The sequence below is a fragment of the Convolutriloba macropyga genome, chromosome 1, assembly GCF_964194025.1.
Source record: "Convolutriloba macropyga chromosome 1, txConMacr16.3, whole genome shotgun sequence".
Classification (NCBI taxonomy): Eukaryota; Metazoa; Xenacoelomorpha; order Acoela; family Convolutidae; genus Convolutriloba; species Convolutriloba macropyga.
The window spans coordinates 38342264-38357940 of record NC_134468.1 but is presented as its reverse complement, the minus strand read 5'-3'; the positions used below and the strand labels follow the sequence as shown (position 1 = coordinate 38357940).

Genomic DNA, 15677 nt, shown 5'->3' with positions numbered 1-15677 from the left:
CAATAGTTGCTGATGAGTCCATTGGTTGTAAGAGTTTTATACCAGTGACTCTTGAGACTTGGCCATCCCTATTCAAAAGTCATTAAAACCTAATTCGTTTAATAGAATCCACATGCAGGTGTCTGTGGCCCGTTTAGATATAGTACTACGCTGGCGGCCTGTTTATTATAAATCAAAGGTCGATCGATGTATCAAATCTCTTATACGGTTATAGGGTGTGTACTCATATAGCCGAAGGTTTAGATAGCCGAAAATAATTTTAAAAAATTAGATATCGACGCAATTCGATAGGTTGTTTTTTTACTCAGATCATGTTACTTAGTTAAGATTAATAGCCGCCGTCAGCCTCTCATCGGCTATTATTTAGGCGCTCTCCTTTTTTACAGTTCAGAGCATTTGAATTGTATTGGGGCACTGTCTTTTTTTCGACGCGAACAGGAGTATTGGAGAAGTGTCCTTTTAAATCAATGTCATTGGAGTGAATTTTTAAGAAGGAAATAAAACGCTTGAAAAAATTTAGTTTGAAAAGTTGTTTATTTGCTGAACAAAACTGCAGAGCAGATAGAAAAGAGAGTGATTTTTGTTCATAGCACTCTTTTCGAAAGAGCGAGAAATTGGCTTGCGGTAAAATTTTTCTGTAAGCGAACAAAATTTATGTTCACGTGAGGCTTTTTAAAGCAATTTTTGCACATTTTTCTGGTTAGGAGGTTTCAGTATGACATTGTAACAGTTTTAGGCTTGTTTTGATAGTGGTCTGAATGTTGCTGGTATTAATGAGTTTTGTGCTAATTGTGGGGAACTTTTTGAGATTTGTGGCCTATTGTTTTGTTTTACTGCTTCAAGTGGGAATTGAATAAACGGCTATTGTTTCAGGGTGATTACAACGTTTTTGTATTAAATGTTTTTTTGTTGAAAAAATTGAGAACAAAATAATAAAATCGCTGAGGCCCTTATTGGCTTTCTTTTGTTTTTTTTATTTCGTCGTCAAGATCTTTGTTACGACCTTATGACGTCACCATCATTTTAAATATGCTGTTAATCCTTCGTTCTGTCTTCAATATGCTATTTGGTCACACTTTACCTACCTCTGTCTCAAAAGTGACTTCCTCTCTCTTAAATTGACTTTTCTGTACCTTAATTCGACAATATAAGGCCAAGTGGGTCGCTTCACTTTAATTTAAAGGTATTTGTGGGCAGTTTTTAGAAGCAGAAATAAGTTAAACAGATCTTTAAGCAAAGTATATCATCTCAGCATGTAGCGAAAAGAGGTTTTTTTTGGTTTGTTTCTACTATCTTTGAGACTTTAGATCTACGAAGCTATTGCGGCTTTTTTGTGGCTATCTGCCAGCTCTGTCTTTTCAGTTTTTTTCGTATTTTAGACCAGTTTCTTAGCCTTTTATAACTTGCTTATTATTAGCGCCTCAGCTTCTCAGTCGGCTATTATACCGCTCCCATTTTTTTTTACTTCGGATGAAAATTATGGGAATCAACGGCGGCTATTTTCCGGTAATATGTCGGGTATGTTTGTTGTACGAGAATTTCAGTACTCTTTTTGCTACAATGAACTTCTTTTTGCCTCTATGTGCCCTTGTAATATCTGAAAACTCATCAATTTTTCTAAGCCTTTTCTTGTTCAAGTTGTTTCAGAATGCTTTTTGTATTGTTCCAATTTTTTTTAGCATTTTGGTAAGTCTACGATTTAGTTTAGTGGCTCTAATTCTGCCTTTTGATCGTCCTTTGACCTGCAAGAGTCGGCTGCCTTTTGATCGAACTCATTTTAATTTGGAGTTCTTTGATAAATTTAATTGTGTATTTTTTAAGCATTTTGCAGTATGATTTGTTTTTTTGCTTACTACTACTGATTTTGAGCTTTTCTTTACTTTTCGTGGTTAATTTTTTTAGAGTTATTGGGGTTGTTGCGGGTACCAACTGGATGCTGAACAGGGAACATTTCAATGAAACAGTTAAAACATTTTTTTTAATTTTCTGTTTTTCTTTCTTTGCATTTTTTAATGGCCGCTGTCGGCCTCTGGAATCGCTATTATTTAGGCGTTATCCTTTTTAAACTCGCTTTACCCTTTTTTGATAAGTCTTTGTTTTTACATAATTCAAGATTTCCGGGCTTGACTGCTGGCTTACCTCACTCACTGTTTCAACTAAATGAATATTAATTTTTTCAAGCATTGATTTACTTATTCATTACGAATGTAGTGAATACAGTCAAAGCCCAACTACCAAAATCAGAAGAAACGGAATAAACTAATGATAAAGCTTTTGCACTAGGTTCTCAAAGTTGATTAAAGCGATTGCTAGCTGAAGTTTAGAAGCTGAATTGAGTTTTGTTTAGAATCTAACTGAAACTGCACACTGGATTTTGAACAATTTCTGAAACTTAGGAAAAAAATTTGTCAATTTCTATCTCTTCTTTTTTGTTTTTCTGTTTCAGTCCCGGTGTGCGTTAAACGCGTAATTGGCGGCTATTTTCAGGCAATCTGCCGGCTATGTTTGTTGTTTAATATGAATCTGCATGGTTTTTCGTGGGTGAAAGTTTGACCAGAAGCGGCAATGAGAGTTTATAAAAATAATGGTTGAGCAGTTTTGCTTATCTTGTATCTACATTTTGTTAGAAAATTTTGTAGAGAATTTTTTTCTTCATTTCCTTTCCCATACCTACGTGCTCTCTAATTGTGTGTTTTGTCAGATTGTAGTCGTTTAATGAATGACAAATAACCGTGTCCCATGGTATTTCGCCACTAGTTGTTTTGCAATAGAAACCTACAACGATTTTTTTATCGTGTGTGTGTGTGTGTGTTCAGGTGCTTTCTGGTCAGATATTTTTTAATTGTTCTTTCTCCTGTTATTGTTTCTAAGATGTTAGTGTTGTTAGGTAAGACCGTCCCTACTTCAATTGGTGTAATCAATATCCCCTTCGAGTCGTTTCCGAATCTCTTCTGGCTGTTTTTTAAGATTTGTTCACTCGTTTTCATGATTTTTGAAGTCAAGAAATGAAATTGGAGAAGTGATTTTTGTCACGCTGAAACAGGAAGTGGATCGAGAAAGCGAGTGGTCCTGTGACGTGAATGCTTTTCTCTGCAATTTGAAATTAGTGTGAGAAAACAGTATTTGAACACAAAATCGCGTTCTCGATTGTGATTTTTTCGTTCACATTCGTCAATTTGACTTTTTTCGCTATTTTTTACTTGTTTTTTATTATGTTTTTGTAAGATGTTTTCCCAATCCACTTTTTATCCATTCTAGTTCTGGTCCTTTGTTTAGTCAGGTCTATTATGTCATGGTGCATTAGGTTATCAAATTTCATTAGAGCAATTGCTAGCTGAAATTAGTATTACGCTCAATAGTTTTCAGCTTAGAAGCTGTATTAAGTAGTTTTAGATTTTAACTGAAACTGCAAACCGAATTTTAACACTTTTTAAAACTTTCTGTCAATTTCTATCTTTTTCTTTTTCAATCCCGATGTTAGTCAGGCGCATCAATGGCCGCTGTTTTCCGGTAATTTGGCGGCTATGTTTGTGAAATCAAATAAATATGGAAAATAAAAGACAATAATTGACCATAAAAGGACGCTAAATGAAACAAATAAGGAATAATTTCTTGTCGGTGTTAAATTTGAGATCAGTTTACTTGTTCTCAGCAGGTCGTGGAACTTGGCATCAGGACTGAACAAAGTATTACGACTGAACGACTGACTGTGTTGTATTAATTTGAGACATTTCTTAACATTAGAAACTATCTTTACGTTTTTCGGCTATCTGACACACCACTGACTATCGGAGTCTTGAAATGTTTCTCTTACTTTAATGATTTGCCTTATTAGAGCTGTTGCAATGTACAACGGGTCCGCAAAACATGTCAAATGTGAAAAGAGGAAAGGGTTATGCTACATGCTCGCTCTGGCGTAGTGGATGCAACGTTTGAAGAGTATTAACTGGTTGAAATAACCTTTTGTTTTGTACATGTGCGTGTCAAGTTTTCATGGCACAATTTTCATTATCAAAGGCGTTTTATGGAGAACGGCAGCATAGTCACAGATTGTGACCCGCGAAATGATCGATTTTAAACAGGAAATGGTTGGCAGCTTTTCCGTTTATATCCCATTTATCTATCTTCCAAAAAATGGTGAGCATTTCTTCATGCATCATGTCCCGTAGCTCTCGTTTCTTTAATAAACGTGCCACACGGGCCTGGAATTTGTTATTGAAATGAAATGGATTTTGGGCCTTCAACTACATGAACAGTTATATGCATCATTGCAGTTAACTCGTTGTTCCCAAATCCTTGTATGTCCTATGGTCATTTATTAATGGTGTGATGTTGAAATTCGTCAATAAAAGGCTCTACATAGTAATGAATCTGTTGCAGCTAATCGTGCGTGACGCAGATGGAAATGTTGTGGGAACCAAGACGTCAACTGACCAGGGCACCCCTCCAGAGGAGTTGTCATTGACTGTGGATGGCCTGACACCCTACTCAGACTACACAGCTGAGTTGGTAGTGAAGAATGAAGTGGACACTGCCACAACTGGACGCATACCAAGGAAGACAGCTGCTGACAGTAAGCACTTTTATCCAGTATGGTCTAGAGCGTACTAGACTTTTTAACCAATTTGTGGTGTGATAAATCCACGCTCTGAAAGCTCAAGAAATAAAATTCTCTCGCTGAAGTTGTTCGATTTTAGCAAATGATGCACTTCTTAGTGTTAGTCGTAGAGTGACCTGATCTTGATTTTTTGAGTTATGTCAACGTATTTCCTTTTTTTCGGAAATATTTGTTGGTCAAATGTGTAAAGACGTGGACAAGTTTTCTCCCTTGTAAAGATCATTTTTTTCCTAATCAATCCCTCTCTCGATTCCGAGTTTAGCCGTCCACTTCTTGATATTCATTCTTAAAATAAATAAAGTTTGTTGTTATGAAGCTTAGAGCAATCTAACTTTATTATCTAAGGTAATTTAATGTTGTTAAAGCAACAGGTAATTTGATGTTTTTAGAAGCTTAGAGCAATCATTAAAGGTAATTTAACGTTTTTCATACTTGCATTGGAATGTGTTTGTTTTAGAGCCTGTGCCGATTGACCCTGACTCGATAGTGGTACATGTGCATCCAGAGGGAGTGTTGATCTACTGGAAGCCAACGGAACCCAATGGAGAGTTCAAAGACTATCTTGTCAGATTTGATCCCTCTCTCGGAGGTGAGAAGAGAACTTACTGCTTTCTCTTTTTAAGCAAAGTGAAATAACTAGTATCTTAAAAAGGAACTCTCAAATAAATTTCAGAATACAATATACTTTGAATTGATCTGTGCGCTATTGTTTGGTATTCTATGAAAACAAACAATTTGTCAAAAGTTCTATAAGTAGTGAAAGTTTACTTGAAAAATAAATTGACCAGTCTTAATCTCATCCTTTTCGATCTGTTGCTAGTGTCAAAGTATTGCAAAGCGGATTTGGTCATTTTATATTTAGTTGATGAACAAACGACAACGGAGCCCTTCTTGGACGCAACTGGCATCTTCTTCCCGGATGGCAAGCCAGTGGGACAGAAGAACTATGATTTCGAAATCATGTCTCGCAATCATGAGCTGACAAGTGATCCCACGTCTTCCATTGTTGACTTCAATCTACCAGAAGATCGTGAGTGCAATTAGTTTGAGGAAATACAATAAATTTCAGTTGCCTTTTAAAAGTCTTTCAGTTTTAATATAGACAGGTAGGCTTGCGCATCTGTTTCGCACAGCTAGTGTAGACCCTTCACTTAAACGGGTAACACGAGGGCAAACCTCACCTTTCAAGCGAATTTCAAGCAAATAAAAACTGAATCTTTAGAAAACACATGCCACATACCACCTTATAATACCAAGAAATGTTAAAGTAAACAAAGAAGCTGCGGTTCATTAGAATACCACATTTTAATAATTGAATGAAATGACAAAAAACGTAAAAACAATCGCCTGTAAAACAATAACAATAATTTTTAAAATGGGCGTTATGAAACTCATCAAAATCAAAAGCTGATCAATTTACAGCAAAATTTGAAGCCACACAAAAGAAGCATCAATAGATAACTTATCATTTTTAATAACGATAATTGAAAAATCAACAGAAACGGGTGGACTTGCGAGCTTGTAATAACGATAATTGAAAAATTAACAAAAACGGCTGGAGTTGCGGACTTTAATTGTTAGAAGTTAGATATTAGTTACCAGCGTTATAGAATAGCATTGTTCACCTAATAAAGCAGAACAGAAAACGCCGGGCAATCTATCTTAAGAATTTACATGTGTTTTGAGAATATTTTTTGCGCGTTTATTATATCCGCAGTTAGCTACTAAACGTGGTAACAAAAGCGGGCCAGAATTAGTTTCATTTATCATTTTAAATCTTTGTATTGATCTAAAGTTATCCTAAAATACCATCATTTTAAGACGCTTTCTGACATTGTACCCACTAACTTGTTAAAAATTGGCAAAATTGATCCCCCACACGTTTAATTGCTCTCGAATGAAGTTGGATGCAATTATTGTAAACGTGCGTGTCTTTAAGCATAGATTCGCGTGAACGTTTTCTTGAACATTCTTCCGATATCACTTCTTGGAGTGATTTTCACGCCTGACGTTTTGATTTTTTGAGTGATTTGAATTGCGCTACTTCGGAGATTAAGTCTGATGCTAAAATTAAAGCAATTTTGAGCGAAAAATGTTCATAGTGCTTGTAGCGTAGAGGTTAATGTCCCGGACTCCTACCCTAGAGATCGCGTGTTGGAACCCCTCACGAGTTCGAAATTTTTGCGCAATAAAAGTTTCTCTAGCCTATGTCCTCATCTGAATTGTTTGCCTCACTGGTCGCTTGAGAGCAACTCGTCGATGTTAATCGGTTTATGTTTAGACATTTTTGTCGCTCTAAATTCTTGTCGCTCATAGTTTTTTTTGCTGACAAATTTAGCTTTGAACTGTCAGTTTTAATAAATTCTCTAATTACATCAATAAATTTGGTATTGAGTTTTGGTATTCAACTTCTCTCGTATCAAGTTTGAAGCAGTTATTGTAAACTTGTGGATCTGTTTATTCAAAGTTTCTGCTTGACCGTTTTTGCGCTTTTTTCTAGAACTTTCTTTGACTTCTTGGGTGTCTTTTTTACGCTTGTTCTCATTTGTGAATGAGAAAGTGGGTCTCTTTCTGAAACAAAGTTCCTTGCTCATAAAAAAGCGATTATGAGCAAAAGAAAATCGTCGTTATTGCTAGTGGTTAAGATGTTGGTCTCGCATCCTGGATGTTTGTTGTTTGAACCCCTGGAGGTCGATGGTTTTTTGCACCCGTGAAGTATTTCTAAGCTACACCCACTGCATGTCGTTCCTCCGCGTGTTGTTCGAGAGCGATTGATCTGAAATTGGTCGTTTAATGTTTGATTCATCATAAAATTAATTTGTTTTCTCTTTTGGAACTGTTTTTTTAATAAAATTTTTTGTGGTTCAATTTTGCGCAGTTTTGTTTTTATCAATTTTGTCTTGCCTTTTGAGTATGATGAACCACAGGTCCTTAGTTTTGTATGACCAGTATTTAATTTCACCGGTTAAAGTAATTTTTGTGGGCCTTAGCTTTTATATCCTAGATTTTATGATATGCAATATTTAGCTAGCATATCTGATTTTATTCTGACTATTTTTCAAGACTTGTAATTCCTTTGATTTTGAGCAGAGTTATGAGTGAGCGATTCCATATGCCTGTTTCAATTTTCAGACAGGTCTTGATATGTTTTTGTATTTTCTTCCAACGCTCTTTATTGTTTTACCTTTGTTTACACAGAACAGTTAAGTTACAAAGAACAGTTGTTAACACAGAAATTTTAAAATAACTTTTCTCTAATTACGGGATTTCCGCTCGTAGCGTCATTTCTCACTCTCTCTTTCGCAACAGTATTTATGCAATTTGTGTGATGAGATTTTGATTATAGGTGACTTACCTCACCAAAATGACTTCAGCACTTTGGAACATAAGTTTTAATTAAAATTAGTTAATTTAATTAGCTTCTAAATGTATTCTACGTCAGCTGTAATGTGCAGCTATATTCGGCAATCTGGTGGCTGCCTTTAAGAAAAGTGTACTCGACTAAAAGCTATGGAAATCGCCCTTTTTGTTTCAAGCACTTGGATGTGATTTCAGCTCCTGGCAACCCAGAGGTGCCGACTGAGCTCATGTGTAACCTAATTGATCCGAGTCGGTTGGGAGTTAAATGGACATATGAGCAGTTTGGCAAGTACGCATCCACCCACTCCGTCATCTACAAAGTTCTCAGTAAGTCAAGCATCCAATAAAGCAGGACGTCTCACGATTAATCGCATGTCCACGGTTGTCAATACTGTGCAAAAATTGTTAGTGATCTGTTGGATTAAGTGTATTCACATTCTGGAAACGGTTTTGACATACACAAATAAACAGGTATGTTATCAGTTCTTTTGAATGTCTAAACGGTGCCGTGCTATTAACACCCACTCGCATACTGTTTTGATCAATTAGTTGAACCACCTAACTTCATTTTATTTATCCCTTAATACATGCCTTTTGGTATCTATTTCCTTGTACCTGCCTTATTAGTGTTCTTTACTCCTAATAACCTCCCGTATGTGTTCTTCACTCGACCTCTCTTAGTAGTATTAACCTTATCAGGGGACGAGGATGCTACTCTTGAAAGTATACAATCAAATCTGCAGAAGAGTTTCTTAAATGTTAACAGCATATTCCTTCTTGATCTTGATTAGAAGACTTATTTGTTACCTACCGGTTTTAATTGCAGGCGACCGAATTTTCAATAGAGCTAACTGTCGCGCAGATAGAAAGTAGCATAACTATGTTGGTATTAGTTCGAATTTTGAAAAAAAGACTGTTACGAAATATAATAATAAATTCCTTCAGTGATTGATGTGAAGAGGATGGTCAGTGAGCACAGGGGAGCTCTTTCAAAACTACCCAGTCAAAATAATGTAAAACAAAACTGCTACCGGTCAGCACATTGCACATCCAGATTTACAAAACATTTCATTTTAAGAACAGATCATCAAATAGTGAGGTCAAAAATGAGTTTTTGCAATTTCTTGCAAATGGAACAACTACTGGAGGTTGGAGCCGACAGACTAATTCTGATATAACAGTGGAAAAAATATGAGAAATATCATAAATTTAGCTGTGCTGGTTATGAGCGTTGGTCACTGTTAAAATGAGTAGAGAAACGCAAATTACTTCTTTTGGAAGCAAGGATTACATTCTATCAATGAGTATTCAAAAGTGTTATAAATTCTGCCTAACTTATGGAAGGAATGCCGACAAATTAGAAATTATTACGAGTAAGTTTTTCTGTAAATTAGCTCTTATTTTTCTAAATTGGTAATGGTTGTTTTGTGATTCAATTTAGACTCAGATGACGAATACATGGAATCGTGCAATCCCACGCAGCTAACAGAGGAGCAGGATTGTTTACCCAAAGTGGACCAGGTCAACCACATCTACACTGTGAGGCTCGTTGCTCGCAACAAGTATGGCTCAGCTGCCTCAAAGGGCGTCCTCTGCAAGACTGCCTGTAAGTCACTTTCGTACACCCTCGTTTCAGTACTTCAATTGTACTGTAATAAGAAGCTTGTTTATTGTGAAATGAAAAAAATTCCCCAGTTTTTCGGTCATAACGTATAGCCCCACCCCCATCATTTCCGTAACCATATCACAATCGGGGGCTATAATGGGAAAGACTCAAATTTTAACCGGCATCGGCTGGAGCCATATATTTTATTACCAAAAGTTCACTAATTAAGCGTTTCTTTCAACTTCATATCTTCTCATTTACGCACAATATTGTGCACTCCCATTTGTTTGCACCTATAGTTGCGACTTTTGAACAAATGGAGGATCAAATGTTTCAGTCCCGGCAATGGTGCAACAAGAGGCGGGTGGAGGAGTGCTGGCTGCGTCTGCTGGACTGGCGATGGCACTAATTCTCCTACTGATCCTATTGGTGCTTCTTGTGCTCATCGGAGTTTATTACGCTAAAAACAGAAGCCACCAATATCGAGGTGAGTTCATCAACCACCTTTTGCATCTCATGATATCGTGAGTTCCATGGTCGTCCATCTAGTTCTCCCAGCGTTTGCGTTAAATTGACGACTTGGGTGGTGATTGGGTGGTTACAATGAGGCAGAGCTGCAAATTCTTATTCGGCGATATGGCTAGTATATAACAAAGGTCGCATAGCACGAATTGAAATTGAACTCCTGTCAATGGGTTTACCAGTTAATAGCAAAGGCTGCATTGTACAGGAATAAAACCTTTGCCAACATCTTGGAAGGGTGCTATGCTAACGCGCTGGAGTTTTTCCATTGTGGTGTAAAGCATGCTCGATTGTGATAACTGATTATTGTGCTACAGATTGTCGCAAGTTAGGGCTAGACCAATTGAAATTTCGACTGAATTGCGTGCGTGACGTCATTTTTGACTCCTAGTTTGCGTGATTAATTACTCTCAAACGAAGTTGTAGCAATTATATTAGTTCTGTCGGTCTTTTTTTGATGCGATTTTTCGCTTGACCGATTTTTCGTCTGACCCATTTGACTTTTCGTCCTCAAGAACGGGATAAACCGGTAGCTCACAGCGGGCATTAAGTGCTCCTAGAGCCTTTCAGCTGTTTCAGCTCAAACTGTTTTGGAGACTTCTACTTATGGTGTGAAGGGCGGTTCTTATGGTGTGAAGGGCGGAAGGTTGAAGACACCCCACCCCCACTGTTGACCCCCACCCCCCTGTTGACCACCACTATTGCCCCCACCACACTGTTGTCTCCTGCTCGCTAAAAACACGCAAATATATCCTAATATTCAAGCTTTGTCAATTTTTGTCATTTTTTGAGTTTTATCAGCCCTAGGTGTCAAGGAACCTCTAGGATTAGATAATAGGTTACTGCATAGTTTTAGTTGTAGTGGAATGGTTTCAACAGTTTGACATCATGAATTTTAGCATTTTTTTGACAAAGTCTCTGTTACTGTAAGTTACTAAGAAGTTTTTATTTGCCATTGAATAGTTTTTAATATCAACTTTTTAATATCACAAATTTTAGCATTTTTTTAAATAAAACTTACATTTTTTTCAAGTTTTTGAAAATTTTGGTCGTTTTTTAGGTTTGGCAATAGGTTACCGTAAAGTTTCTAGATGTAATGCAATGTCCTTCAAGATTTTAATATCACCAGTTTATGCGATTTTGTCAAAAATATTTGCAATTTTTTGAACTTTTTTTGAAGTTTTTGTTTTTCCGGCACCAGGGGTCCAGGGACCTACTCCAAGGTTTGATAATAAGCTGCTGCATAGTTTCTAGAGTTAATGGAATGGTTATCAACTTTTTAATGACTCCAGTTTTAGCAATTTTTTTGTTAAAATTAAGTTTTTAAATTTTCGGAAAATTGTTCTCATGTTCCAAGTTTATGGATCTTTATGAGCCAGTGAAACTATTTAAAGCTTTGAAAATGGAGACTGGTTAGTTTCTTGAGACAATGATATGGTTTTGAAGATTTTAATCTTGAGTTTTTGCAAAATTTGCGATTGTTTTTGAATTTTTGTTGTCCTTTTCTGAGTTTAACGATCATTACTAGCCATGGAAACTTTTTAAGTCTTGCAGATGGGCTACTTGATTGAACTCCAGCAAAAAAATGTTTTGAGCATTTTTTCCACTCCGAAGTCTGGAAACTTTCATTTGAATTTTGCAATGTTTTGCAAATTTTTAAAATATCAGATTATTTTCTATTTAACAAGGCTAGAAAACTATAAGTTGCAGAGCCGAATCAAGCTAAAGCTAGCCTCACTAAATCGTGGCTAGCTACTGAGGAAGCCGGTTGTTTGAGAGCAATTCGACCGACGTTAGTCGGTTATGTTTAACTTTTTGGTCCCACGGGACTTACCTCGCTCTCAAAAATGACTTTCCCCACTTTCAAAATGACTTTTCTTTACTTTAATTCAAGGAGATAAAGTCAATTGAGTGTGTGTCATGCTATTTGAAGGCTGTTTGAGAGCAGCTAACAGAAGCAGCAAAAAGTTTTTCGTTTCGTCTTTTGAATTTGTTCTTTCGCTGAAATTTTTTTAGAAGACAATAAAAGCTTTCATTTTTTGTTTCGACCCCACCTAAGGGAGGAGGAAGAACTATATGCTCAACCGGTTTTTTTCAGTCATATTTACCGATCGATATTTGACATAGAAAGACATGAGTGGTTTCATTACAATGCTCATCGAGCGTAGAATTGCCTTAGACATTGTTTGCCTCAAGTTAATATTAGCAGCAACTTCGTAGTATTAATAACAGCCAGACGTAACCCAATAGCGAGGCTGATATTAGTGTTATTGTGATTTTTGCATTTGGGAAGATTTGGAATATATTGGAGCCGTCTTTTTTAAAGATCTTCGTTTTTTTCTCGAGTTTTTGTCGTCAATGAGAAGTCAAATTGAAGCAGTGTATTCGATAATCGGTGCCATAGAGCATAGCCTATCTGTATATGATGTTAATAAGCGTATAATATGTGTACATCACTTGGAACATCTTGACACTTCTGCGATAAGCTTAAATTGTGCGTATAGCCGATGGTGCAACTAGCTATTACAATAATAGGTAGTGGTCATATTCTACGAGTAATGAGAGGAAACAAATTGGCTCCAATTTTGCAAACGACGCTGATTAAAACTCGTGCATGCAAGGTATAAAAGGGAGATAGTCCGATTTTGGAACGACAGAAGTTCCTACATACAATGCCAGAAGATTAACTACATTCGCAGTGAATGTTTTGAAACAGTTACTTGACTTTATCGAATTCACTTCCTAGCTAACATCCCAAATCGTCACGCTGTAATAGTTTAATTTCTCAAGTTGGCAGTGACTTGGTCTGAGTCACGTAACCTTTACATCTTGTTTCAGTGCAAAGAAACGAGTCGCGCTTCAAGCCGAAAGACATTGAGTTCCTGCCGAGAAAAGACGAGACGAATAGGTTCAATGAGTACGTCCCAGACGAGACTCAGCTCCCTTTCATATCTCCACATGGCAAGGTTGGACCTCTCAATCTGGACGACGACTCTTTCAACGACCCGTTCGGGGGAGACGATGACTTGGACGGGTACAACGAGGATGGGTCGTTCATTGGTGCTTACACTAATGACGCAGCAGTATATGGGCAACAAGCGTAGATAGAAAGCGGACAAAGCGACGCGCCCCGCCCGCTAAAATTATCACACCCAGTGTTTCACTTGTACACACTTTTTCAAAACTTTTCCAATCTTAAAAACTAGACATTTTTGTCCCCATCATTGTTTTCATTAACTTATCGATTTATCTTAATTCTGAAGCCCAAACGGGGGTTTTTCGAAGTAGTGTCGGGATGTACTATTTGAACTTCTTGTCCTGAGTACACCCATTCAAGGACCGTGCCCTTAATATGTCGGAAAACTCAAAACTGTTCAATGAGTTATTGCAGTAAATGATTCCCATTCACCTTAGTAAGGTAATTTGATTACGATTATGAAAGATTTGGCCATTGCGATGTCGTTAGTTTTTGAAAAGAGAACTATAATTAAAATGCCCTTTGTATTATTAATTAACTATGCATCAACGCTACGTTGCACATTCAATATTAGCAATTCGATCGCTTTTTGAATAACTCTTTCCTTTTATATGAATAAACAGTAATTCGCCTGACATGCTATCATTCTGCTTTACCTTTTCTGTTCCATTTCAAGTAGTTTTCGAAATACTTTGTTTCTTATAAAAAAAACCCAGTCAGATTTTGTAGACATTTTAAAAAACAATAATTTATTCTGTTTCGGCCCCCAGGCCGTTTTTTACATAGTAAAAGGGCTGTTATTTTTACATAGTAACGTGCTACATTACAACACAATATTTGTACCCGGCGGTCATAAAAACCACTGGGGAGGGGGTTGCGAAACAGAATAGATAAAAAAATCAAGACAGTTTTAAGTTTGAAAACATTTGACTGGTTTTTGTTATTAATGCTTTACTAGTAATGGCAGTGAGTTGTAGTGTATTTAAAAATATCTATCTCTCCTCCTCCTCCTCTCTAATGCTATTGATAGAATATCAGTTGATGTTTGTGGCAATGAAGGTGATTTGTGTTCATGCAATGATGGTTGGTGTTTGTGTTTATGCTGAGGTAGAACTGTCTATTTTTCACTTTCAATCTAATTTATACTACAGAAGTACTGTGATTAAAACAAATCTCTAGGTTGTCACTATTTGGTTTTGATAAATACTGCTATGTAAAGTGCTTGATATTTTTTATACTTGTCCAAAATGAAATTGATTAATTCATATTCTATTTCCAAATGAACAGATCTGAGTTCATGGTAGGATACAGGTAACAATCATATAGTAAACAACATATGAATATTATCTTGTATAGAAAGTCAGACGGGTTCAAAATGTGTATTGCAAATGTTCAAATATTTATTTAATGCTGCAAATCATTCATTTGCAACTCATTCAAACAGATTGCAGATATGATTTTGCCATTGTAAAATTAGATGGATGTGCTCCCCGTGAAGGTCAATCTGAAAATTGGTCATCCAAGACTAACTATGCTGAAATTTAAACAAGCGCCAGCAATGCTCCGGTCCCTCTCATGCGCAATCTTTGATATATAAGGAGCTTAAAAATATCCGATATCCGACGTTTCTCTATATAAAACCTACCTTTCCTCTTCGGCTAGACAGTTTTTGATACTCGTCTGATCAATTGCTCTCGAATGAGAAGCATTTATGGTAAAAGTGTGTCTTAAGCAAAATTTTTGCTCGACCGTTTCTGCGCTTTGTTTTGCAATGCTCGGAATTTTTAAAAAAATGTTAGGGTTTTAGTTTCTGAGGATGTAGAGGTACTGAGCTTTCAGTGGGCTTGAAGTATCATTGGACGCCCTGAGCTGGCGTTTGTAGCCTGGCAAACGCTTAAAGTGCGGACACTAAATTCAAGGTGAAAAAGCCTTTTAGAGTTCTGAGCACAAATTACGTTTTCCCAGATACCTTTAAATTAATGTTCAATGGGTTTGAATTGACCGTGGTTAAGTTTCAAATAGGTTTTTTGCCAGTAATTTTCTATGTTTAATTTATCAGCTATGAGCTATTTGTTCGAGAATGCCAAACTTAAACACAAAATTGATAGCGATTTTTCCAACTCCTTTCAATTTGTTTGAAAATTGTTTTTGATTTAGGGCCAGTGAAACTTTCCTAGGTCTTGCAAATAAGATAGTAGATAGTTTAGAGTCGCAGACAAATGCTTTCAAGGATTTTCCGGTGTTTTTATCTCTAGATTTACAGAAAATTTTTCAAAGATTGTGTATGGGTTAATGAGAATACAATGATGTGGTAAATTTTGGTTTTGAGGACTTCAGTGACAACTTGAGAATAAATTTCTCTTTATTGTTTTGCTAATTTACGATTTTTTAAACTTTGTCGTTTTTGCTTCTGTTTGTCTCTCATGTGCAGTCAATTTTTGCAAGCTTGAAACGCAGTTGTTCTTTGAGTTTTACCAGGAAAAGAAGTCTTGAAGACTTAAGTTTCATGAATTTGAAACATTCATAATAATTTCGTTTTTTTAAGTACAAGTAATGTTTTGTGGTTTTCAAAGCATGCATATCGACTAGGGTAT

At 36.5% G+C, this 15677-nt stretch overlaps 1 protein-coding gene across 6 annotated transcripts in view; it reads left to right on the top strand.

Moving 5' to 3' along the window:
- The window catches only part of LOC142338570 (uncharacterized), a 120680-nt gene extending 106317 nt beyond the window's left edge, over positions 1-14363 (top strand). For all 6 annotated transcript variants that reach the window (XM_075388377.1, XM_075388395.1, XM_075388413.1 and 3 more), the window contains 7 exons: positions 4381-4573; positions 5076-5207; positions 5481-5648; positions 8174-8305; positions 9420-9584; positions 9922-10071; positions 12945-14363. In XM_075388377.1, the coding sequence (XP_075244492.1) occupies positions 4381-4573; positions 5076-5207; positions 5481-5648; positions 8174-8305; positions 9420-9584; positions 9922-10071; positions 12945-13210 (1206 nt within the window). In that variant the 3' untranslated portion in view covers positions 13211-14363. The remainder of the gene's footprint in view (positions 1-4380; positions 4574-5075; positions 5208-5480; positions 5649-8173; positions 8306-9419; positions 9585-9921; positions 10072-12944) is intronic.
- Positions 14364-15677: the final 1314 nt, after the last annotated feature.